This window comes from Cottoperca gobio, chromosome 21 (assembly GCF_900634415.1).
Source record: "Cottoperca gobio chromosome 21, fCotGob3.1, whole genome shotgun sequence".
Classification (NCBI taxonomy): domain Eukaryota; kingdom Metazoa; phylum Chordata; class Actinopteri; order Perciformes; family Bovichtidae; genus Cottoperca; species Cottoperca gobio.
The window spans coordinates 11,793,476-11,820,434 of record NC_041375.1 but is presented as its reverse complement, the minus strand read 5'-3'; the positions used below and the strand labels follow the sequence as shown (position 1 = coordinate 11,820,434).

The 26,959-nt window shown below is 39.9% G+C and overlaps 2 protein-coding genes and 1 long non-coding RNA gene across 3 annotated transcripts; 1 reads left to right on the top strand and 2 right to left on the bottom strand.

The window, feature by feature from the left end:
• Window positions 1–1,256: 1,256 nt before the first annotated feature.
• On the bottom strand, window positions 1,257–16,400 carry slc12a8 (solute carrier family 12 member 8). Its single transcript, XM_029459180.1, is given in 16 exon segments — window positions 1,257–1,649; window positions 1,872–1,932; window positions 3,193–3,310; window positions 3,400–3,420; window positions 3,422–3,498; window positions 3,598–4,231; window positions 5,588–5,734; window positions 7,588–7,675; window positions 8,192–8,279; window positions 8,699–8,812; window positions 13,403–13,634; window positions 13,713–13,904; window positions 14,988–15,134; window positions 15,233–15,349; window positions 15,665–15,674; window positions 16,184–16,400. Coding segments are annotated over 16 exon segments (2,256 nt in total). The 5' UTR covers window positions 16,225–16,400; the 3' UTR covers window positions 1,257–1,480.
• LOC115026370 (uncharacterized) lies at window positions 15,579–17,042 on the top strand. The gene is made up of 3 exons (XR_003834293.1): window positions 15,579–15,731; window positions 16,272–16,350; window positions 16,947–17,042. It is a non-coding gene; the product is annotated as an uncharacterized LOC115026370 (long non-coding RNA).
• Window positions 17,043–17,091: 49 nt separating this feature from the next.
• znf148 (zinc finger protein 148) lies at window positions 17,092–26,149 on the bottom strand. The gene is given in 8 exon segments (XM_029459146.1): window positions 17,092–21,591; window positions 21,593–21,748; window positions 22,448–22,566; window positions 22,664–22,747; window positions 22,922–23,045; window positions 23,151–23,270; window positions 24,243–24,619; window positions 25,986–26,149. Coding segments are annotated over 7 exon segments (2,439 nt in total). The 5' UTR covers window positions 24,597–24,619; window positions 25,986–26,149; the 3' UTR covers window positions 17,092–20,109.
• Between the last annotated feature and the right edge of the window lie 810 nt (window positions 26,150–26,959).

The window sequence follows — 26,959 nt, the reverse complement described above, 5'->3', positions numbered from 1 at the left end:
TTAAGTTATGTTAAACCTTTTTAACCTATAACCTTTTTTGTTTTCCTGGTGGGAAAGGGCTTGTAAAGGCACACACACACACACACACACACACACACACACACACACACACACACACACACACACACACACACACACACACACACACACACACACACACCCCTTAGCACTTCATTATGGTGGTCTTTTACACATAATGAAGATGGAGAATATTGACAATTTTACAATAGAGAATGACGTAGTTAGTGCTACTATCTAAATATGGCTGGTGAATAAACAATAAGTATATTAAGTTACTGGAATCCAAATACCACTTCATTAGCTTGTGTGCACTCCAATTGTCTGTAATGTTCAGACCATAAGAGAACGTTTTCCGTTATCTCTATCTTGCATGACAAAAAGCACAACTATCTGTGTCAACGTGTGTATGTTGTTCAGGCCTGACCCAAAAGTGCATTTTCATATTGATAATACTGGCATGTCAAGCCATCACAAAAAATGTATATGTTAAAGTTTTAGTGCATTGTCCCGTTCTTCAGCCCACCCATCCAGGTTTGTCTTGTTCTTGACTATAGGAAGCCATTATCAGTGCTGAGCGAGTCATCTAGAGGTCAGTTGATGAACAAGGTACTAGTGTCTTTACAGATATCTATGTGCAGTGTTGGCAGTTTGCAGGTCTGATAACACGAAGCTGAGAGGAAGTGGTTTTCACAGCTTTGCTGTTGAGCTGCAGTGACTTTTTTAAACTGAGCAACACAAATTCACCCATATAACATGACCTAATGTATTACTGACAGGATATTCAGCATTTGTTTTAAAACAAAACAAATCTAAAAAAATCTAACCACTCTTCTGGTATAACAGAGACGCTCTTCCTCATACTTCAGTATCTCAATCAAAAGGGATTTTGTGCAGTGACAATAGGACGCTGGCTGTGATTTTTAAAAGGAGTAACTCCAGTGGTTCAGTTCGATGTTGAATGGTTTTCCATGAGCCATTTCAACTACGGTAAATTACTGGCATTATTTATGCAAGACGTTCACTTTTTCTTTTCAACAACAACTTCAACCCAGCTGTTCTAAAACCATATTTTACCTCCTGAACTTGTCTTTGAATCAAATGCCACTGATGAATCTAACAATCTTGTATTTTGTTGTTATTTCTAAATTATTCTAGATCTGCAAGAACACACCGACCAACTAGGAAAAGCAAACAAATAACAACCTGGGGATGCATTTCAATGAACTGTACACATGTAGAAGTGAACAAACACATTTTAATTAAACCTTTTTGTCACATGTACACAGGCTATTTAACCCACATGAGAACCATGGTGGCTGGAAGTGACCCAGCAGTCTCTGTTGAATAAAATATGCGTGCAGAATGTGACCCACAGGGCAACATGAGACACTGTTTGAGGCAGGAAATGTAGTTTCAGGCTTACAGCTATGACATGTCACAGAGGCAGTGCTTAAGTCAGTCAGTCGAGTGGTGGTTGCACCATCGTGTCGGCCATGATGAATGAGGATTGGTGGTAGCGGTGACGAGAGGCAAAGTCATCATTTTCCTCCGTCAGCTGCTTGGTTTTCACCCCAAACCCGGACAGAGAGGGGGTGACTACGATCTCATCCTGAGGTGATACTTTCCCCCTGAAAGACAGTGAGATAGTACGGAGAGATGGGTTTCAGGGACATGGGAAATGACCACATAACCGAAAAATGACTTTAGTTCCAGCCTGTGATTCATCAATGATCTGGACAGATAATTTAACATTTCTATGATGAATGAAATTTAAATGTCTTATTCATCGGTCACTCTATCTTATAAATTAAATCCAAAATTAAAAGTATTTTTGTACAACCACACAATACCTGCAAATGCTATTCAATGTTGATTTGAGCCACGTGAAAAAGCTGAATCGACCTGCAATACCTGCAAATAAATCCAAATCCAAAATTCAACTGTTATCTTGAGAAGAATGAGCACAATGAGTTAGTTAATTACAATACTAGCCACAGAAAAAACCTCAAAAATATCTAATCATATTATTACATTATATTTACTATGGAGACCCTTTTCATTGCGTCAATATTGAAGTTGTCACAGTGCACAGAAGTGTAGTAACACACAGCATCACATTGACCACCTGTGGGACAAGTGTTTAACACTTGCAGAGCTCGTGCTCAGAAATGTGTCGAGTCAGACAGCTAAGGCTAGCTGTACTGTGGTGAGTCTATGCACAGATGCTGCTGGGTGTCTCATCCAGCCATTCTAGAAATCCTAAACCCTAACAGCTGCCAGCCTGCCAGGCAAAAAGACTGCAAGTGAAACTCCCAGAAATGTGCCAGAGTATAATACCAGGTCATATAACAATTTAGCATGGGGTGACCCAATCTAAATACTTAAAAATAAAAATAAAGTAACTGTGAATCAAGGCGCCCCCCCCCCCCCGACACATATAGGATCATCTAAAATGGTCTAATAACACAAAACATAAAAATAAGAGTCATGCTTTAGCTTCTATAAAAAAGGCATTGCTTGCAGACTAATCCTAGTGTAATAAAAAGGCCTAAAATTACACAAGTTTATGGAATGTAAACGTGCGACTAAAATAACACACCAGGCATAGAGAAGACGTCATTAGAAAGTAAACCAATTGAGTTAATATCAAAACATAATGTGTGATGACATTTTTCATTAAAAGCAAATGATTTATAGAATGCAAAGTGAAACGCATGAACGGTTATCAACAATTTCCTGTTTACTAAAAAAGGCACAATAATTTCACAATTATTCTCTATGCATATCAGGAACAATATAGGATTCATTCAATTTTTTGTTAGTTTAATGGACTTGTTTCCTGAATTTTAAGCCATTTTCCAAAATCTGCAAAATCTGCAAAATTAGCTAAATACTTATACCTAGTCAAACCTTAAAACTTGCATAAAAAATAAATGTCAACAATTAGAGCATGCACATGTATTGATCCTGGTCTGTTTAGGTTAATTGATCAACATTACCTATAGCTAACATTAGCTATAGGTAATTCATTCATTCATGTATTTTTCATTCCTAATGCGTTTTTTTTTTATGTGGGACTGTCCAAGTCAGGACATTTGGTCACCCTGACAGGACCACACCATGAAGCCAAGCTAAGTGTGTCTAAACAGGAAATGAACTGATGGAAATCACCTATAGGTAGTCCAGGACTTGCTTTCCCAATGTAGAAGAAGAGCAGCAAGGCAAAGATTATGTTTGCTAAGGCATAAACCCACTGAATAACAAACATAATCAGTATGGAGCTCAATGCCTGGAAGAGAAAAATAATCATTAATATTCTGTCAGTATTATATGAAACTAAACCATTAGAACAAAAAGAAAAACAAGTGTGTAACCTACCCCGATAAGAGCGACCCAGTGGATTGCAGAACTTTGCATACAATGAATCCTGCATGGGTTTAATTTCAAAACTCTGGTCCTCTGTTTTACCTCCAGTACCTGAACGATTTAATAAAAAAAAGGGTCAGGTTACTTAAAACAGATATGACTCATCATCCCTACTCTAGTCAATTCTGCTGGATGGTTCGAGCTGATCACCTGCGCTGTGATCGAGAGAGTCAGCAGATGAATCCTGATCAGCATCGTTTACTTTAGAGCGGCATTTGACTTGTGGTTCTTCTCCAGCCTCCTCATGTGGTGTAGCCAAACTCACATCCTCTACTTTCTCTTCTGAGAACATATTGCTGTTTAGGTCCAAGCCAAAGCTGTCCATCAGCATCTGCTTAGAAGTGACATTAGCCTTTCTGCCCTTGCATCTACTGCTCAGCTCTTGCATGGAGGTCTTCTCAGCGCCAGCATCAACATTTGACACAGGGGGAAAGATCTGGTCCATGTCCTTGGTGAACTCCAAAAGAGTGCCTTTACACTGCTGCGGACTCCCACCTCCACTCCCATAGCTTGGGAGAGTTGCCACGATCAGAGGCCTGGCGCTCTGCCTGGTTGACCCACGCTGGTTTCTTTTGGCCGGGATGAGGGAGCCCCTCTTCTCTTTAGTCTGCAGCTGGAAGGTCATGGCCACACTGAAGTAGGAGTAGTCGATGAAGCTGTATGTGAGCATGAAGTTTATGGAGACGATGGGGGCCAGCACGTTGACCTGACCGATGAAAACGAAGGCCATGGTCAGCAGGCTGGTCAGACAGATAGCTGCCACTGGAGTCCTGTTTGGGCCTTTCTGTTAGAGAGGGAGAGGGTCACGATATGGAATGGCATTGCCGTCCAATAAAAAAGACAAAATAACGGACATCCATACAGAAATCTGGGACCCATTTCTAACACAGATCGGTGGAACGTAAACTAAGATAAGTCTGATGTATTCAAAACCAAACTTACAGTGCACCATGATGTGTATACAGTATGTGTCATAATTAGTTTCTTTTGGTTGATTTCTTTTTCTTTTCTTTTTATTCTTCATTCATTTTTATTATTTTGTGAATAGTTATATGTATGAATGTGCATTTTTGGTGTCTGTAAAAAAGGAAACAAATATAATTGAAATAAATATACATAAAACCATAAGTGATTTACAATGTTCTGATAAAATTAAGGATCCTTATTAAAGAGTTGAGAAAATATTAATTAGCTAAATTAACAATTAAAATGAAGGTTAAGTGACCGTTTAAAAAGTTATTAAAAGTTAATGTTTTAAAGATACATGCGTTTCATAGGACAGTGACGCTATGTTAAAATACACATGCCTTGGGTCCTATGTATGGGACAAAGAAGATTTTCCCATTCCTCCTGATTGAGGCTGTGTAGCTTCACAACTTTAACCTTTTGCCCAAATACAAAAAGTCATTTATGGACAAGAAGGCAAACCTAAACAGCCAGCTGAAGGGAAAACTGAACTTAGTTATATTTGAGTAATATGAAACCAAACCAGTAGATAGTTAGTAATTGTTTTAACATGTTTGCTAACCAGTTTGCTTACATATCCCAGGTCCTATCACACAGTTTAAGAAGCACTGCTGTGTGCCTGGCGGGCCTCCAGAGCACACAGCAGAGCGGGGCCCTGCCCGTCGCCCTTCCTGCGTTTGTTCTGAAGCTTTGATTTGGGCCAAGATGTCTAGGGCCTCATTCCAGCACGCTGAGAGAGGTCAGACACCGCTGCCACCCAGGGAAGTCTGAGGAAAACTGTGGATGGACGAGGTCAGGACGTCACAGTGACTGTGCGTGTGGTTGTGTAGCAGAAGTTAGTTGTAACTATTTACTGTAATGCAAGTCCAGTCATTTCAAAGGAGTGGAGTCCGCACTCTATAGTTATGCAGTCCTGTCACTGTTTCCTGTTGAGTCCACCCACCACACCCCCCTGTACATCCAGACTACACACACTTATTAGCAGTGGTGGTAACGTATTGCTTCAAATAAGTGAATTTACTGGTGCATAAACACACACCCTCACTATATAATCTGCAATGACATCATGGTGACTAGCTAATATTTTTTAAATATACTATTCATGTCCAGACATCCCTCCCTTTCTGGCTCCATCCATCCATCCATCCATCCATCCATCCATCCATCCACCCACCTCTCTTCCCAGGAAGGCCAGAGCAGGGATGACCCCCTCTTGGGCGATGCAGTGGAGGATCCTGGGTGCACCGTACAGCCCGCCCATGCAGGAAGCCAGGGAGGAGATGTAGAGGCCCAGCAGAAAGAGGAAGCCCACCAAGGAGACCTGGAGGAAGAAGGAAAACAAACAGAGGGTGGAAGAGGATGGGGTGGGGTCGAGAGCTCACAACAGCTACACCCAGTTCAGTTCCGCTGCAGCCAGACCCTTATGAAAACAATGAGAACTGACCACTGATGAAGAAGTCAAGGATGTCTCAAAACAGTCAGTGATTGGTTCAAACTCATTTGCATATTAATATGAGAGAGAGAGATTTTTTTTAATTAAAATAATCCCCAGATTTATCTCTAGATGGAGAAAAACACTAACTTGCAAGGGAGTTTTGCTGCATCAGACATCGGATTGATCTGCTCTTCCCCACAGCCCGATCACTTACTCCCACTTTTCATGACACACTGAACAGTTTGCGTGTTACCTTAGCTCTACTCTGCACAAACTAACCCCGCCAGGTCTTCCTACCATCAGCTGTCCATATGGAGGGCAAACCCAGGCTCAACAAGGCCGAGAATTCAGAGTTCAAATGTCAAACCTCCATTCAGCTGACATGTGACATGATATACACATTGTGCGACTGTTTTAGCATGATCTGTTTGAGTCAACAGACAACCCTCACAGTATGATAAGTATACGCAAGAGAGGAGAAATTAATTAAAGTTACGAACATACCTTTAAATGATTATGAGTATTTGTTTCCATTTTGTAATTTCATTTGCACAGCATTTGAGTTGTATTAAAAATAAGATGAAGGCTGGTTTGCTGAATAAGGTCATGTTAAGAAAAAAGAAAATAAACTGAGGCCAGAATATTGAGATTTTGTGCTTTTGGGGGCGCTGCTTTTCCTAATTACACGTGTGATAAGATTCTGCAAGCTCACCATAATCAGTTTGACACACTAGCTAATTTATGACTGAAAAGTAAAGTCAGTGATCGATCTAAACGCATAGCATTAGCCACTTTAACAGTGTAGATCTAAATATATTACACAGACGCAGGTGAACGCGAATCATTAATACATCTCAGATCAAATTTGATGCACGAGTCAGTTTGTTAATGCACTTTATTTAAGTGTTAAATTCACTAACTTATCTTTTAACCTGCCCTTTATTAAATATGTCCTTCACTCATTTAACTTCACTTGGTAAGAACTAAAACAAATGTCTTTGTATACCTGCACATTGAATACCAGTGCATTGGTGAGAAAAGTAGAAGTACAAAGCAGGCCAGAAAATCATTTGCCTGACAAAAGGTCTGTCATCAGTCGGTCCATCCAAAATCACTTGTGGTATTTTCAAGCAGTCAAGTGTTTACTTTTGTGAAGTGTTTCCAGTAATTACCACAGTGCCCAAGTGCCAATTAAGAGCGCAGGCGTGTGGACTTTTATCAGAGCACACTTAAATCGTGCAACCACACAAATACAGTGCATGGCACAAGCCGGCTCAGACAATTTGTGGTAAAAACAAAAAAGCCCTGCACAGGACCGAGGAGTTATACAACTAATAAAGCTCATGCCTAAAATACCTAGCATGATATTAGTTTGAATGGTTTGTGGGATAAACATTTTTAAGGATAGAGCATCCTTGACAAAAACCTTTCCTTTGTGGGACTACCTGGCAGAGTGTGAAAGTGCACTTAAGTGCCCAAGACTGCAAGTGTGGGCATTATGAAAGACACAGTAAGTTTCATATACTTAAAAGATTTAATATCATTTATGAGTGTTTCTACTTAAGTGAAAATAAATTCAGCAATGGGTCTTACATCTCAAGGCTGAGAACAGTCAGAACCTGAACTGTGACGACACCACATCAACAAAGTGAGCCATCATGGGGAATTGCCTCACCCCAGCCCTTCTGTTGAGAGGGCCTCTATGACGGGGCAGGATGGAAAAAGAAAGGGGAGTTTACCTTTTCTGCTATCAAGAAGTCATAGCGCAGAGCTTCTCTGGTGCAGATGGCCCCCAGAAGGAAGACAAAGACCAGATACAGGAACCACCTGTGGGTCACCAACAGTACATCACACAGGATTATTAACAACGGCTGCTCTCACTATTAATAGGAGAATTGTGTCATCACATGAGAGTGTCTGATAGGGCCATGCTGGGAATATTTGTTTCTTTGTTCTCTCCAATGAAGACGGTAAAGGTTGCCCTTTAGACAGAAGATACCACACAAAGTGATCTGATAGGACAACAAAAGTAAAAGTAAAACGTAAAATAAAACTAAAATAAAAAAGTACCATTTTGGATGATGCATAGCTTGGGGAGACACTCCACAGTGACATTTGAATACTATCCCTGTAGCATGAGGTGTAGTTCAATAGAAAAGTGTATTTTCTGATGTTGGTACTACAACTTTACATTGTGTAAGTATAGCCAATTTGGGCATCACTGTAGCGCAGTCTGTATGATTCCACAGTATTTCCATCTGTGTACTATTACAGCAGTGTCCGTGTGGTGTTTTTATTTTACAATATTGTTGTGCGTGTGTGTGTGTTGGGGTGTCGTCATACGAGGTGAAGACAGCTGCCAGTGTTCCCACAGGGATGTTGTGTTCAGGCCGCTGAAGGTCTGAGCTCATGTTGAAACCTGCCATAACCCCTACAAACAAACACACACACACACACACACGCACAAACACACAAACCACAAAAATGTACACGAAATACTGCACATCACAAAATGTATTTTCATACTGCACATCACAAAATGGATTTTCATACTGCACATCACAAAATGGATTTTCATACTGCATATGTAGCTGCAAGAATTGAAAAGTGGGCTGGAGTGCTAAAGTGCCTAATACATACTGCACATGTGCAATGCAAACTGTCAGTGTGTTACCTGCAGGTTTTTCACACAATATTAGAGTTAAAAAAAAAGCGATGATGTGGCGATGATGTAGCGATGTTGTAACGATGATGTAGCGATGATGTAGCGATGTTGTAACGATGATGTAGCGATGATGTAGCGATGTTGTAACGATGATGTAGCGATGATGTAGCGATGATGCGCCTCACCTGTAGCAGCAGGGAAGAAGACCCCAAAGACGGTGAAGAAGTTTTCTCCTGAGGTGTAATCTGGCATTGTGTTGCTGCTGAGCAGCCCGGCTGAATAACCAATGAAACCATGTTCTGAGAAGAGACAAAAACACAGCAGTTCTGAACTTTATGCCAGAATTACCCGAATGTCTTCACTTCAAACAGTCAAAAGTATCAACAGTACAAACCTGTCGACTGCCTGACTGCAGACATTGTGTCGTGTTAAATAACTTCATTGACGTCGGATTTGAAGATCTATACAATTGTTCTTGATTTTGAAATTAATGGGGCAACGGGCATGAGATGCGTTTTAAAGATCAAAACATTTTGCCATAGTTTTTCCCAATAGTGTCCTTTTGACTAAATAAATGCATCCAAACATTGCAGATGGTCCAGGCTCATCCACAATAATGCCCATATACAATTGAATTACTTTAGATTTTACTTCCTAACAATCATATGTAAAAAAAAAGCATAGCATAAACATTGCTAGAGACCACAGGGCGGGTGCTATGATGCAACCTGCAGCTACAGTATGATTTAACTGTGTTTTAATTTGTTTGCTTTCACTTTTTCCTTCCTAGGTGATTATTGGTGAGTTTTTTGCACTGCATTTCCTGTCTGTTGAGACTAACTGGGAATGTAAACGCATCACGTCTGCACCAGGGGATTTTCCCAGGAAAGACCTACGGTACCAGACACCACGCGTTTACAAAAATATATACCATAGGTTTGAAAAGATTACATTTTATCAGTAAGAGTATTCATATTGAAACATTATTATTACAGCACTACCTGAACAAGGATTTCATCACTGCAATTAGAGACTGTTGCATGTATTTTTTAACAATAGGTAGCGTGACACCTTAAAAGTATGCAGCCTATGCCAGTTCAGTCTCAGGTCTGCTTGTTGAACGTGCAAGAGAGGAGAGATTGTTCTGCAGTGGTGGGGGCCATCTAAACCACAGTCTGAAGGGCAGGCCCATGTTACAACACCGGACATTTCCCCCATGGTTATCTTGCGATGGGAAAGAATGTGTTCTCTCAGATTAATGACATGTTTATCCAAAAGGAAGTCACCACCCTTTTCAGAAGCTCAACAGCTTCCAAGTTAGAGAGAAAGAATGAGAGTGAGCGAGAGAGGGAGACAGAGAGGAGAGAGAGAGAGAGAGAGAGAGTGAGAGTGCTCTTTCCCCCCCCCCCCCCTTTTCTTTTAGACAAAAGCCAAAACCATAAGGACTTTATAGTCTAGTTACTCCAAGTGCACATGTTCTCCAGGATAATTATTTAAAGAGGCTGTAAAGACTGACATCAAAATGGTACTAGGTGCCCACACTCTTGTTCACCCTGTGACCTCGCGAGACCGCCCTCTGTCCAAACAATCAGACTCTAACAGATCCAGGGTCGTCAGCGTCCATGTCTGCACCATGGGCTCCCCACCCATATTACAACAGACACTCCAGCATCCAACCATGCTTCACTTTCTAAGTGTTCAACTGAGGTTGTTGGAAAACATGAACACAAATGTAGCCAGACTGCCAGAGTATTTGATGCGGTCAAAAACTGCAAACAAATATGTCTTTCAAGAGCTTTGGTGGAGGTAAATAAAAATAACCATGCAAAACAAATAAATGTATTAACATGCATATATTTTACATGCCTAATCACATTGTAAATTAGGATTTGCTGCTAATGGCAAAACAGCACTACGTTGAAAACAAAATCATTGCCTTAAAGTATATATTTTGCACAGACCATTTAAAATCAAGTCAGTTATAGTAATTTGACGAAACACTTTATTTAAGAATATGGTGGTGATGGTGCACATGGTAAACACACTAGCTGCTAATAAACATCAGCATGGTATCATCATTGGTTATGTTAGCATGTAGCTCTAAGCACTGCTGTGCCTGAGTACAGAGAGTAATACATCCACCGGCTATTTAGTTACAGGATGGAGATTTCTTACCATCATATCTCACATGATATGACACATGTAAAGTGATGTAGGCAGAACTTGTGTGTGATATATATATATAAAAACATCACTCTGCTTTGTGGAGGCCTACAGAGTAAACACGATTTCAGATAAAGCTGTGGTGACAGCGTTCATATTATTATAGTATTATATTGTCTGAAGAACAAGTGTATAGGCAGAGTGGGGCTCCTTTCTGAACTCAGCATTCCTCTGATGCAGACTGGAATGTGTAGTCAGATTACATAAGGCCTCTCCCACACTAACCAGTATAAACTGTTGTGCATGGAGAACAGGGCAGGCTGTGATGTTACAGAGGTGGGGCAGGTCCCACTGGGATGATTGAGAGCTATATATTATAGCATGGATCACAGGGAGAGATGATGTGGCGGTCTCTGGAGTAGCAGCAGGCCTCAGATCTCAGTTCCGGCCTTCTCGCTTTGTCATTTTCAAAAAATGTGGGTGAGTCTGGTTAACACCCTAAACCCCAGACCAGAGCAGCACATTATGGCTTCCTGTTCTGTGGGGAATAGGCTTCAACTAAAAAAGGGACTGGGCCTTGGGTTGAATATCATCTGGTCACAAGGTTTTGCGGTTAAAGAGATAATATGTTGGCAGTGCTACTGCTACTTAATTTACTACACAAAGACTACAATTGGGAAAATAATTGTCCTCCCATCAGGGATGATAAAGCACTATTCTGAGCTGTATTACATGTTGCAGTTTTTAAATAACATCTGTCACAGTACTGCAGGAAGGACTTGTCACAATCAGTCACTTAAGGCTGGGGAAATGAGGAAGCCAGGTCAGTCTACAGGTGAGAGTTCATGTTCATATATAATAACACCTCTAAACACTTCTACTCATGATACTAACACCGAGTCATCAGCTTCACATTGTAGACATTAAGATAGTGGCTGACAGTGTATTTTGACAGAATAAGGTAGGGGTCTATTAGATGACATGACAGGCCAACACAAATATTAAAACTTTTTGGATTGTAGCTTTTGATTTTCTTTACAATAATCTTTACTGTTTGATTTGTATCAAAGACCCCAGTAATGCAGTCTTTTCTCTTCAAATATTATTGTTTTTGGGGTTCAAAAGCCACTGAAACTGCATCAAAATCAGGGGAATCTAAATCAATAAAACTCATCTTATTTTTGTCCCCCTCAACCAACACCCAAAAGATATTCAGTTTACAATAATATAAAAACAGATAAGCAGCAAATGCTCAAGTTAGAGAAGCTGGAACCACAGAATCTTTGGCCTGTGAAGGAAAAATACCTGCAACCATTAATTAATCTTCAGCGTCAGCTCTAAAGTTGACCATTTCAGATCATGAACACAGACAATCCGATGTACTGTTTTGTATTAAATGATAATATTTGCCAAGCATACCGACAACATTCCAACATCCCGTTATAGTTTTGATATAGTACGTCACTTGGCTGACATGACCTTCATGGCAGTAATGTACCATGGTAACCTGAAAGTGTACATATAGGGACGTGTTCTAAAACTTTGGGTTCAGTAAGGGCAGGCTAATCTGGGCTGTTTCAACTAGCTAGTGGACTTGCTGGTCTTCTGCCAACCATGAGGTCAGCACAACAAACACAGAAGCTCTTAATTGGAAAAACCTGGAGAAGCCATTATGGCTGGTTCTCCCACAATTCTTCAGGATTGCAAACTGGTGTCTGCCTACTGTAAAAAAAGTAAATCAGTAGTAAGTTTTCTTTTTTTTGACACTGGGGTACGAGTAGTTGTAAAGTTCTACTAAAAACTAGCCATTGCCCACAGCTGGACAGGTACACGGAGTATACTTGTATGGTGTGCACCTCAGGTTAAATGTGTTGCATTATAGTGTGCACTATTTTGTGCCTATAATGTCCTCTTCACATAAAAACTGGCTTGACTCCTGGAACACTTTTCTCTTCCCACTGGACAGGACATTGATAATCAGTGAGAACAGGAAATGTGGGAAAGGACTTCCTGACAGCAAGCAAAAGAATACAATCTACTCAAAAAGGGCAACATTTCCTCAACACAAAAAAATAAAATAAAAAAATCTTCAATAAAAACACTGCCAGTCAGAGTTGGCATAAGCCACAATAAAACAGCACTTTACAGTTCCTACGTTTCTAACTAAACCGAGGAGCCACTGAGGGCAAAGCAAGTTGGGTTAACTGACAAAAATGGGTACAATTTGTATCATAAAGGTCATTACTCAGACACCAGCCTCATGAAGAGGTGAACTGTAGAGAGAGCAATACGAAACGAACACTGACAATAATAAATGATACTACAGCTACACCTGCTGGCCTGAACAGGTCACAGACATAGAGTATGATGAATTTCACAAAACACAACCGACATATTATTTTTTTTTAGCTCACTCATGAGTTAAAGAAGACACACAGCTCCTTTTGCTACATTACCTCAGAACTTAAGAGAGAAATACAAACTCTGTCCCAACTTGTGCTATTGGAAGGGGCTCTGAACACTAAATGTCTACATAATTGTAACCTGGTTAAATGGTTAACCAGAGGATTTGACATTACTAGTCTGGGGCAAAGTCTGAATAATTTGAGGATAATCATGATTTAAAAATACACATACAGAGTATTAGAAGACACAACATATCAGTACTGATTTAACTTGATGATTCCCATTACCTTCATATCTGTATTCATGACCACCAGCCCTACCTGGGTCAAGATGTGTGAAGGTGCCGATGACAAAGTCCAGCGTGGAGATGGCCAGCACAGCCAGCAGCAGCAGCTGGAGTCGGACAATCCACTTGACACCAGCCAGGTTGATTCCAAGCAGTGCCAGCAGCACCGCCGCCGACATGCCGCGCACCGCCCACTGGTTCTGTAGACTTAGCAGCTCTGCCACTGACTCAGAGAAACCTGTGATGTACATGGCTCCAGCTACACACTGCAAAGGTGGGAAGCAGCATGAGAGGGAAGACAACATCATTTGAGTCTAAACTGAAAGTCTGGATTTGTTACTCACCTGTCCAAACACGTAAAGGAGGCCGACAGTGCCCCCAACCCTGCCACCCAGGACAGTGGAGATCATGGAGTAGATTCCTCCACTACCAACACCGCAGTGCTCACACACTCCGATCCCGGACATTACCGTCACTAAAGCCACCAGCACAACCAAGGAGACCAGGAACATCCCGAGCAGCACGCCTGTGTTCCCCTGCATGATGATGGGAGACGAGATGACACAAAATACTAAATCCCCTATGTGAATACAGTATGTGCAGATCTGCAGCATGCAACTCCTCTACAGCTGTACATTTAATATTTGAAATTGAAGAACAGATATGTTGAATGCTTTGTATGTAATTCACTGCACACTTTGCACATCCTGTATACATGCTTGTGTCTTTTTCTTCAATATTTATTCGGTTTATACGTCTGCATATTTTTATTTCCTTCGTTTATCTCAGTATCTTAAAGGAATAGTCAACCGAACTATGTTTTAGCGGTCAATTCAAACCCAAACAAATGTATCAATTACGATCACAGGTTTTTGTAGCTGCGTCCTGTGATGACATACGTACATTAAAGTGTTTGGGATCAACTGACAGGCTTAATGATGGTTTCAGCTAAAAACAAAAACCAAGAGCTTTAACAGAGCTAGACAGATATATGCAACAGCCATGCCCAAGCCTGAGGATACATATTATAAAAGGGGAAATAAACATAATATGCAGTCGTCCCACACGCAAACATTTTTTATTTCTGATTAGAAAAGTGATTATTTATTTTATTTTTCTGCACACGACTGTACCATTCAAGCACACTTTTCCATATTTGTATATACTGTATATATGAAGTCCATCAAAATCAGAGCATATTGAATGGTTTGATCTTGGGAAAAATTATTTTTTGTTTTCAAAAAAGACCGAGTAAAAGAGGGACATTGGGGGTGCTCTAATTGACAAAAACTCCCAACATATGACCAATTCATATTTAATGAAGGTAATTTAAAAATATGTTTACAGCATTAAGCTGACCAAGAGGACACACTTCATCAGTAGATACATCTCTAGGAGAATAATGACCTTTAGCATACATTTAGATTGATCCATTTAAATCTTTCAGGGTTGTTATTTTGTCTCTTCAATAAACACATTTCTTCATATGTTTTGCTTCTATTAATGTATGTGAAGACAAATACAAACACAGTAAGAGTGCAGTCTTTCTGTCAGTCTTTCGTAATACAAACAGACAATAGAAAGACAAAATAGAAATAGACGTAGAGAGAGCAACTTACCACCAGGTAGCCCGTACGTAGGAACAGCACCACACCAAAGATGTTGATCATGCAGGTGGTGAAAACTCCATCCCAGGTACCAAAGAGCACCGGAGCCCACACAAACAGCTTGATCCTCCACCACGGCTGGCTGGACAGCTGGAAGCCCTGACCAAACACAAACAAAAGTTAAAGCACTGTCTGGTCTAAAGATGTCAACATCAACAAGTCATTACTATATTAATTTTTGCATTAGTAGCAAATACCTGTGCATCTTCGTGAAACAGATCATGGACAAGTGTTTTGGACTCAGCGACTCCCCCCTTCAACAGTCTTGCCCCGTCTCCCACAGTCCAACCTACTGGCAGGGTTTCCATTACAACCTACAAGAGTAAACAGCTGTGTTACACTTCTCCAGGTGGGCCTATTTTCTCTAAGTTAAGCATAGGTGTCATTTAAAACGACAATAGGAAGAAACTCAGTTTATGGGGATTTTATTGTATACAGTATATGGTTTGAATTCATTAATAATGACCACATTAGTTATGTAAATGAGTTTGTGTACAAACTAAAATTGGTCCCGCCTATCCCAGTCAAACAGGTTCAGCACGAGACACCCGGATACAGCTGGGTGTGCTCATGGCCATCGGCTCCTGCAGCTGGATAGACGTCAGTAGTGAGCCAGGATACTACTTTACCTCCAGGTAGCTGAAACAATGAAACAGTCTAGACCACAGGCTGCAGTTCACAGTGATATAACGGAAGGTAAATATTTGATGGTAACTATAGTCAGTATTAAGTGAGAATGTCAAAGCCAAACACAATTAACAAACGTGTAAATTTAATGTTTCCCGGTGGCAAAAGCTAAATATGCCCCAGTAGGCTATCCCCGAGATTCTGGGAATATCTTTTAAATGAGGCAATACGCAATACGGCATCTTAATTAAATACAATTGATTTACATAAAAATACGAAACTTAATTGATTTGCCAAAACGTTTTTGTGGCAGGACAGTGAAACAAATAATTTAAATGTTTGTTACGGTTGGTGGGCTTTAGCCTATGTGCCAAATTGAACAGCATGCATTCAGTAAAGGTGTTCACTCACATTTTACAAGGCAAATAAGAAATTAACTTGAAATGATAACTTTTAATTTGGCGTGATGCTCTACATTCATGGAGCGTCTCGGCTCAACTCAACCAGTCAGCGAAACCTACCTTTCACAGAGTCCCATATCTTTCCATGTTGAGAAGAACATAGGAATAGTCAGCTATCTTAACGACACATCAGTTCATTGTTCCTCAGATGACTCCAGTCAGCTTGAACAGGACTCCCAGCTGCTCCTGCTGTTAACGTGTGTTGTGAAAACGTCAGCAGCGCGCAGGTAACTTTAGTTAGCCTACCTCCAGGGTGTGTTGCTGCTTTGCACCAGGATCTTGTGTTAGTTTTGGCAAGCCCTTCAGCATGTTGACTAATGATTAAAGCTGAAAAATGCACCTACCACTCAATATCCTTATCTTTGTATTCATGAAATTATTTCCTAAAACATGATTTAGACACTAGCCTTTGGGAAAGGAGATTATGTTGTGGGCTGTAAGGATGTTTGTAGGCCCTCATTTTGCTATGACGGACTACAGTCACAAATAACAGAGATCATACATTTTTTATGTGTATATTTGTGGATTTAACACACTAGAGAATATATCTAAGAAGTGTAAGTGATATGAACAATGTCTTTGTGTCTATTTCCACCCTATCATCTGTGAGGATGTGCTGCTCTTCTCTATTGTATATCACGCCAAATTAATTCTGGTAAAGATGAATGTCTTTGGATTTTGGGACTGTTGGTCGAACAAAACATGACATGCAAAGACTTCAAGGTGTGCTCTGGGAAATTGTGATGAACATTTTTCCAATCTCATACATTTCCCAGACTAAAATCTTTTTTGATACACTAATAAAAACAATTGCTTGTTGCAGCCCTTCATTTCCCGCATTTTGCTGAGGACCCCCATAAACGCCTGACTAAGACTTGTCACTCAACCACACAGACAAAGAATAAATGTAACGTACAGATAATCTCAGTTTAATGGTCTTTGAATATTAAAAACAGTTCACGTTCAAATACTGTGAATTATTTTATTTATAAGGACATGACACACAACAATCAAAACAACAATTTAATCAGATTGTTTACAAATCATAATATATTGCAAAAATCTAATCATATGGGTTACTTGACTGAAATAAATCAGCTACAATTAAAGCTGCACATTATTCATAAAACAAGTTCACTTGACCCGACAAGTTAGAGACCATGCAATTAAACCTTACCGTCTAACTTAAGATCGACCTTACAGTGAAGCAGAAGGGCTTCCTCGTCAAGTTCTTTAAAAGTATGAAAATGCCAACGTCAAAGGAGATTCCCATTGGCAATTGAAAGATCTTGACACAAACGACTTGTACAGAGATAAATGAGGGTAGCAATAGTGACTGCATATGATATACTGTACATATCAGTGCCTTAAATGACATGTTTCAAAAATAGTTTTTATCAAAATTCAATAATTCAGATCTTTTTACACAAAACATTTTTTCATCTAGCTTATACAAGGACACTTATGGCCAGGTTACTGACAAAAGTTAATTAAAAGGAAAAGTACTGCTGATATAACTCATGAATCTTCATCAGTTCTGCATTTTGAATTGCTTAATTGAATTTAAACTTCTCCATGAACAATTCATGGGGTACAATTAACCGACGCAGAATTACTCATCTGCACTGTGCTTTCAATTATTTCTTACAATGAAATGGGTAGCTAGTGAAATATTTCAACCACAACACTTATTTTTCATTTATACTCCACCCGTTATTTGAACTGACATGAATTCAAGCTGACCACAGCTACTTGATACTAGAAAGAGTGATTTCAGGTGGAACATTTTCTGAGGGTGGGGGGGCTTTTCATTACCAACAGTTGTATACAGTAACTCCCATCATAATGCATCAACTTACAAACAAAGAATCACTTTACTAGTTATCATAAAACTGTAAAAAGAAAAGTGGCAATTTTAATTTGATAACTGGTGAGATATATACAAACCTCCGAAAGCCACATCTTGTCAGCAAGTGAAATGGATTCATTGTTGGATGCAATAACTTTTGGAAAACTTATTAATGTGCCTGCCACTGACAAAAAGTGTTGCTTGCACAAGCCTGGTCTCTTGACACAAATATCTGACAGTACTTCTCAGAAGAACATAAAAATATACAATGTATTTACAGCAGGATCTTTTTTGTACATTCTTGTGGGAATGTTCAATGAGGAAAAATAAAGCATTTTTTTCATGATTAATGTGGGTGCTGCCTGTCCCTGATTGTCCGTAGAATTGTAACGAGGGAGCTTTACATCAATTGTTAAACCTAATTTGATGGTGCATATAAAAACAGTGTTTTACACAATAGCACCTCACACATACATGTACACATTGAAAACAATCAATAGTGTGATGAAGTACAGATGAGACCTCAATCGCATTCTTTTTTTTTTTTCAACGAGGCCCGGACAGATGTGGTTTACTACTGAATACTAGCAACAAGGTGATAATGATCAAAGTATCTGAAACATGATTCTTTACTCAGATACACACACACACAAACACACACACAGCAGCACAGTCAATGAAAAAACTGCTATTTCCTTCCAACAAAAGATAATAGTTGGGAAATAAACTCGGTGCCATTTCTTGCTAAAATAATAAAACATGATGGGCAAAATTAAATAAAGCTCCCAGATCTCAATGCATTACAGACTGAATAGGTTGATAGCTTATGCGTTTGTTGTTATTGTGCAAGTGGAATTAGTAGCCATAGAGCGCTGACTAAGAGAAAGCTGAAATACATAGAGAGGAATGAGTAAAGGAAAGCCTGTAACAAAAAACTAAAAAAAGAACAGAAAAGGCACAGAAGCAAAACTAATAAAACTGGAAAACAAAGCACATCATTGCCATGTGTACTGTCTTTCTTAATATAGCCTTAATAAAACTTCAAGGGGGTCTAATCCCATTGTTGTTTCCCCAAAATGTGTGCATCTTCCAAGAAGAAGAACAATCAAAGTATTATAAAACTGCAGATACGAGAGCTACATACTAAGTGACGAAAGCAACAAGCGTCATCTGTAATTTCAAATAACCCAAATCTGAAAGTACATACTACATTCCCTGTAGTGTGTAATTGTGCAAGTTGTGCAAGAATTAAGCACAATCCTTTAAAGGAATTTCATTAAAACTCACTTGTACTGCTGAAGGAAATAATAATGACCCGGCAACCATTACATGATTGCAGCTATTTGATTACCTAAATCTTTTTGTTTTGTTTTTTAAAATCTAACGCAGCCCAGCCTTTTTATTACACTGTACAATAAATTCAGCAACAAAAGGGAATACATTAATTAATTAATTTGATGAATAAGAACTATCAGTTGTTTTTTTGGCCATCACAACAAACAAATTAGGCCTAATCTGTAAAAATGAATACAATCATATCATGTGGGCACACCCATCCCAGATGACTACATAAAGTGAAGAATCAGTTATGATCTAATCATGGTGTCATTTCATAGACAATTTACAGGAGTTACACAGCTGGAATAAGAAGGTTAGGAGTGGATTTAAATATAACCAGAAAGAGGGGGTAGCTACAGTAAGAGCAAAAAGACAAATATAAATAGGGCCTATGTTTTAATAAGTGGAAATATTGCATTAAGCAGCAAGAGTGACTTGATGATTTTGTTGTGCAAGACAAACTGATTGACAAAACATTAAACATAAAATTGTGTGGCAATGCTACGAGAGAATGTTTCACTCTCTCTCGCAAAACACTTTGGTCACTTAATCTCTCAATGTACATTCCGGAGCAAGAAATATAACACAATGACAATTATTTCTTTTTTTAAAGGGGAAATGCTAATTATGATTGATAAATTTTCAATATTTCCATTCGATGAGGTTGCACTTAAAAAAACAAAAAAAATCAATGTTTCATAACAAAATGCTTTGAGAGAGAGCACATAGGGACTTGTTTTGGCAAAACAGGAGACATGAGATAAAGTGCCGCTGAAATTATTAACAGATAATGAATTCTTCAGCCAAAGGTTTCACTGGATGAAACATCAGGGGAGGAGGTCAGTGGAGACCTGGTCTCAGTGACTCTGACTAAGGGGAACTCCGAGAAGTCTGTGCTGTGTCCTCGGAGACTCAATTGTCCATTGGCAACAGTAAACTGTGAGGAGGATCCAGATCTTGATGTCTGGAAATGGGTTTTGAAGTTCTGATCAAAGGAGCTTATTTGAAACGTTTGCAGTATACCTTGTGAAGAGTCTGTCTTTTTAGAGGGCGGGACCTCCTCCAGAAAGTCCTCCTCAGCCGGGGACACAGCGGAGGGAGGGGTGGTCTCGTCACCTGAAAATGAAAATGAGTGCTGGGAGTCCCCGACGAGTAATCCAAAGTGAGGTTTCTCTAAAGTGGACCTCAGCGGAGAGCTCATCCCTGATTTGAACCTGCTGGGGGAAGGAAACTGTTTCTCGGTGGAGAACAGAGGTTGTCCGGCTAAGGTGGGGTTTTCGGAGACCAAGCTGAGACTCTGGCTGGTCAGGTAGCTGTCGTTCTGGCTGGTCCTCTCCAGTGCTTGCTGGAGAAACTTGGAGTATTCTTGCAAGAGGCTGACCTTCTCGGTAGCTGGCTGAGCCTGGGCACTAGAGGCCCCAAGGTTTTCCACAGGGTTGCCGTCTGAAACATCAGAGGAATTAATGGATATGCTTGATGTCACCTCTGTGTCAGCCACGCTGAAGGAAATGTCTGATTGCCCGTTGGCTTTGTTGGAGTAATGGTCCAACAGCGTCTGAAGAACCTCATCTGGCAACACACTCTTGTCATGCGTCGCTTTAATCTCTGCATTGATGGGCTGGGGCTCCAGAATGGTGGCAGGGACAATCTCGTCAATGACTGCCGAAACCACAGTCTGTGTAACAGGCGGCTGAGAAGAAATGCTGCTGGTGTTCAGGCCGTAATCCCGACTGTTGTTGGCCATCGCAGCCTGAAGGTAGCGCTTCTTCTTTAGAAACTGCATTGCGTCGTCGTAGTTTGTGCTGCTAGCTGCTGGCTTTGTCGGTCCTCCTTGAAGAGTTTCAACTGACTCCAGTTCAGCGTTGCTTTCTACTTCTAAAAGGCCTTGCTTGTCCACGATTTCAAAGGTGTACTGTGTGACTTTAGTAGTCTCCTCAAAGGAAGACAAAGTGGACAGGCAGGGAGGAGTTTGTTCACTGGACTGTTTGAGACTCCTCTTGGGGACTTTCTTCAGGACTAGTTTGGGAGGAGTCGTGTCTTCTGATGACACTTCTCCCTCTTGGTGTTGATTAGCAGTTTCTTCAGGAAGTTCCACGGAGTAATCTGCAATCACATGCTCATGTTTGACTTTGGAGGACACAGCAAAGAGAGGTAAATCTTCAATTTTATTCTGTCTCTGCTCCTCCTTCTCCTCCGTTTCGACAACAGCGACAGTGTGCCCGTCTGTCGGGGCAGCAGCGGAAGCTCCTGAACCTTTGTCTGCACACTTTTGCCGTTTTTTTCTTGGGCAGTGAACACTCTTTGGCAAGAAAAGGGAGGCTCACAGAATCTGCTTCACGCAAAGGCCCAACTTTACCAGCTGCTTTGTTGGCCTTTCTCTCTCTGTTCTCGTGACACATCCGTCTGTGCTTTAAAACCCGGTCGGTTCTGGAGAAGTACTGTGAATAGAAGACAAAAAATATGCATTTTATTTTAACAGTAAACAGACGCAATGCAGAGATAAACTTTAGGTGAGAAAATACAGACAGTTTCGTTGCTGTGTAGGGCTGTACTGGATGTCTTTTTATTTATTACATTTGAAGCTTCTATTGACGAATGAAGCTTCAAATGTCTGCCGTCATATTTTATGACATCTTCAAACTAAAATCATAAAACAAATCCTCAAACAAAACCCTCAATTTGAATAAAGTGAAGTCTCTATAAGTGAAGTATAACTACAAGTCTGTGCGTGCTTTGTGTGGCAGCAGGAGAGCAAACTGATGTGTGACCACAGTAAACGTATTTTTGAAAGGCTGAACGCCAACAAATACGATTGAAGCAGAATATTTTGTTAATTGAAAAACACAATGAATAGAAATGCAAATAAAATAAACTTCAAACTATTTGGTATAGCCCTATTGCTTTTGTTGTTGCAACTCATTTAAGTACTGGGCTAACTACACAGAGACTATAACTATACTGGCTACTATTTCCATCAGTTCACTCTGTACGTTCTGTGTTCACATCCAGCAGCCCGACACACATTAAGTACAATAATATGCACACCAGTTCAGATTTTATGCAATATACAATAACTGATTTACCACCATATTGCTTCCACGTGCACTAATTCACTAGCAAATAAAAACGGTGCTTGCCTGGTGACAGTAGTCACATTGGTAAGGCTTCTCTCCGCTGTGAGTCCTCTTGTGTCTCTCCATGTGGTACTTCTGGATGAACCTCATTCCACACTCATCACAGCGAAAAGGCTTTTCACCTACACAAAAAGACAACAAAAAGAATAAGACTTACTTGAGACTAAATTGCAACTTAATAAAGTCCTAGTGCAGTGTTTGCATTCATTCTTCACTCACCAGTGTGGATCTTCTCATGTCTCTGGAGGAGATATTTCTGAATGAAGCGCATATCACACTGACTGCACTGAAATGGCTTCTCACCTGGAGTTTGAATAATAAACATCAGTATATAAATAACAATATAGATACTATATTTCATATATTGCTCAAGGTAACATTTTAATTTAGCATTGCCCCTCTTTTCATCCACTGTCAACATGATATTCAAAGCAACAAATAAATATAATGGAATTTGAATAACCATGTAATTCATACCAGTGTGAATGAAGACATGCCTCTGTAGATGGTAGTTGGTTCTGAATGCAGCGTTACAGTGAATACAGACGTGACACTTTGGGCTTTGTATGCCCAATGATCCATCATCATTGATGCTGAGAATCTACAACAGCAAAGGGAACAAAGACATTAGTATTGTACTATTGTACTGTCACACACATGCAGGTCAGGCCATTAAATAAATACCATTTCTGAGATAAAAATTGACCTTTGCTGGTGAACGCTGCTTCCTTTTTTTCTTCTTGGGACACACCATCAGGTCCTTAACTGCTTTTTTCTTCATCTGGACAGGTGTCTCGGACAGCTTCAGTTCCTGCTTGATGCTCAACTGTAGAAGTAGAACCATAGATAGAAAGACATTTAACAAGGCACATAACCTACTTTGAAGCCGACCGACTCATCCAGCATCTTATCAGGGACAGGGAGGTGCAACGGGGCAAGCAGAGGATAATCCACCATTGTGAAGGGACCTCACCACGGAGCAGCTTCTCTTCCACAATCTAAGAGGCCAGTTGATGTGGTTCAAGCATCCTCTGAGGAGAACCTGGAGGGAAACCTCAGGTCCTAGAAAACTTAGGATATGCTAAGAAATCACAGCTTTCATCTGGCCTGGGAGCATCTGCATACCCCTCATGTGACTTATTTTAATGATGCTGCCATGTTCAACAATTTCCCTTGGGATGAATAAAGTTCCATCGTATCTTATGTGCCAAGATGTTTAGCAAATTACAATTTTTTTTACCGACAGAAACCACGGCCAAATACTATAGATATATAACGTCTAAATTGTACAACAGGCATTAAGCAGCCCCAAGCCTGATTCTGTGGATCGCTTCAGGTTATCCTCGATGTTTACAGTCTTTAAATCCACATGTGCTGTCTCTTTATTCTTTTGTAATGAAAAAGATTAAAAAGCACACACATTTCAGCTAATGCCTTTATCTCAGTGCGAACCAGATACACAAGGGGGAGGGAGGTGATCCCTCACAATAATATATTATCCTTAATGTTTAAAAAGGTTATTTTCTATGACTTTTTGTGGGTTGAGAAGCTTTCCATTTCAGAAAATGAATTTGGCATTGTTTTACAAAGCAGCTCTAAACCAATTCATGAATGTCAAAAGCAGTTGAATGGACCAAGGAGGGTTTTCATTTATGGGTCAACACTGGTGAATTTTCAGTGTTGAAGGAACTAATATCCCATAAAAGACATTGCACGTGATGACAAACTCCCTGAGGTGTAGGTACAGAAGCAACATAAATAATCTCATCAGTACATGAACTACTTTTTATGAACTCACTGGCATATGAAGCAAGCAGGGCAACTTATTGGTGAGTTTTAGGGGGAAATGCACTCCCACCTCGTCTCCTCCCTCCTCTTCTCCTGCTCTACCATTCTTTGTCATCTCCTCCTGCATCATCAGCTGATCTGGAGGGACCAGGTCATGTGTAACCAGCGAGCTCCCAGTCAAGTCCTCGTCCTCATCTTCGTCGTCGTCATCCTCGGCCAACAGAGGGTGGTTTGCCAGGGATCGTTCCCCAAGGGTCATCACCACCAGTCCTCCTCCGCTGCCCAGCCCGACTCTCCCTCCTCCATCTATTCCCCCACTGCTGCACTTCAGCAGCATACCCTCCAACTTGTCCTCAGTGTTCATCTTACATAGAGTAGTTCTTAAGTCTGTAAAAAGAATGATACAGAGAGATGACTGGAATATGTTGGCAAGCTAAATATCAAAACATACTCACTGCAAAGGTTTATATTACATTATGAGAATGAAGATGGGAAATCACACACAATAACAAAAGTCCAAAACATATTTCTATTGAGATTCTTGATGTGAAGATAAAGCCAATAAGTAAGAGTCCAAGTAGCAGGTAAGGGAGAAATCGACATAACAAGGGTGGTATGCTTACACTTCCAAGTTACCCATAAGCCCATAATTGACCTTTTCAAAATTGCAACAGTTAATTCTTACTTTAATGTGCAAATGTAACTTTTTTTCAACTCCTGGCACCATAAAACCAGAACAGGTACCCATGTTGGTACTGAACCCCCGGCAAAACAAGTCAACAACATTAGCTTTAAGTTATTGACACTGAAGAGAAAAAAGGGAGTGCTGCACTATGTCAAGAAACTTGGTTTCAGTGAAAGATCAGGTCCTCTTAAAGGTTAGGGAAAGTGGTCGAGTAAGAATAAAAAAACATCCATTATTATGGACTTCCACTAAAAGCACACTGGACAGTCATTGTTTTTTATTCTTACTGGAGAACTAGCTCCAGCCTGGTTGGCACGAGTTTCCCCAACCATATTAAGGTAAGATACTCAGGGGCTCTGTTGAGATACATGTGATGCATATTCTAGTCCCAGTAGGTTTCAAACACACATATACACTATAGCTCTATGAATATGACTTGATATCATACAAAAGCATTAAGACGTATGATCCCACTCAGTTGCACATCTATTGCTCATACAATGCGTCTTCTCAGTAATGTGTCCACTTTTGGAACTGGGACAGCTGCTGTTTCTGTGCTCTTATCTTAACGTTACAAAATGTACCATACAGTGTAAAGTGATACCAAGCACCGTGAAGCAGCTCAGAAAGTTGAGAATGTATTGACATAATGTGCTGCTTTAATAAGCGTAAATCGTAAAACGGTCATTTTGTTTAGGTTACTGTACTTTACTCATGAGCCAGGCACATTTTTTATATATTTATGTTACGGCTAAATGTCAATCTACGTTGACAACTTGATATTTCCAGAACCCATAGAGTAGCAGCAGCTATCCATGTTTCTGCTGCAACAATACACTGGTGTTGCCCTCACTTCAACAAGACCTAATTAGTTAACTAGCAATCACTTGATCTGAAAACGGCAACGTTAACGCTAGCTAACGTAACGTTAGCACTTGTGGACCGTTTGGTAACAGGTTTGACAATGTAACGTTAGCTAATACAGACTGACCCCAGGAAACAGTAAGTATCTGTCACGGTTTAAACACACACCAACAAATACGTACTCCCATATGTAAACACACTCACTGTGTCACAGGTTAAGTGGGTTAAGTCTCTTGCTAGCCAGCTAGCTAGCCGCGCTTGTCAAGGCTGCTACATCACATTGACGACAGCTGCTGAGGAAACGTAGGAAGAGAGGCGGAAGTGGGTTCAAAATTAAAGCTCGTTCACCACTACACATGGAACTAGAACCAAACTACTAATAAAGTTACACCTTAAATACTTGCTATTAATACAAATTGTGTATACAACATATGACTACTGATACTTTAACTGTGCCATAAACAATAACAACCATATCAATTAAGTTTAATCATGTCGAAGGGTTTTAAGACAGAACATGTCACACTGATAGAAGCACACCAAATGCATGAAATACATGAAGATAACCTCTCCAAAAAAATAATAATATATATCTATATATATATATCATCATAATTATGGGTAACTATAACATCCATACATGTTAATTAAAAATCAGAAACCTTCACTAGCTTGGTTTAAAAATGAATTAAATAATTATGTTTCTACTAATATTAACTGACATACACCAGCTAATACAAAAAAAGTAGGAAAAAAAAAAGTTTTTTATTCATGTAATTGGCTCTGGGTCGACTGTGATTGCTTTACGTTTATTTATTTTTATTAGGTACGTGTAAAACGTATTACTTTTTTTTTTATTAATCTATGTATTTTTATTTATGGTCAGTATTGACTTGCTGTTTTTATAATCTGTTTATTTTGTTATTGAGGAATAAAAATTAATATTCCTGCGAAAAACTGTATTGTTCTAAAGTGTTCTAAATACATTTTAAAACAAACAAACATAAATGAAGGGTCCTAAGCAAAAAACACACTTACTGGCAATATTTCGGTTGACGTTTAGGTTTGATTTAAAACCATTATTATATCTGCATTAAAAGATACTAAATTAAACCAAGTGCGTGACTAAATGCTTTACTTTGAAGGCTGTGACCGGAAGCTCTATTGAACTTGCACCA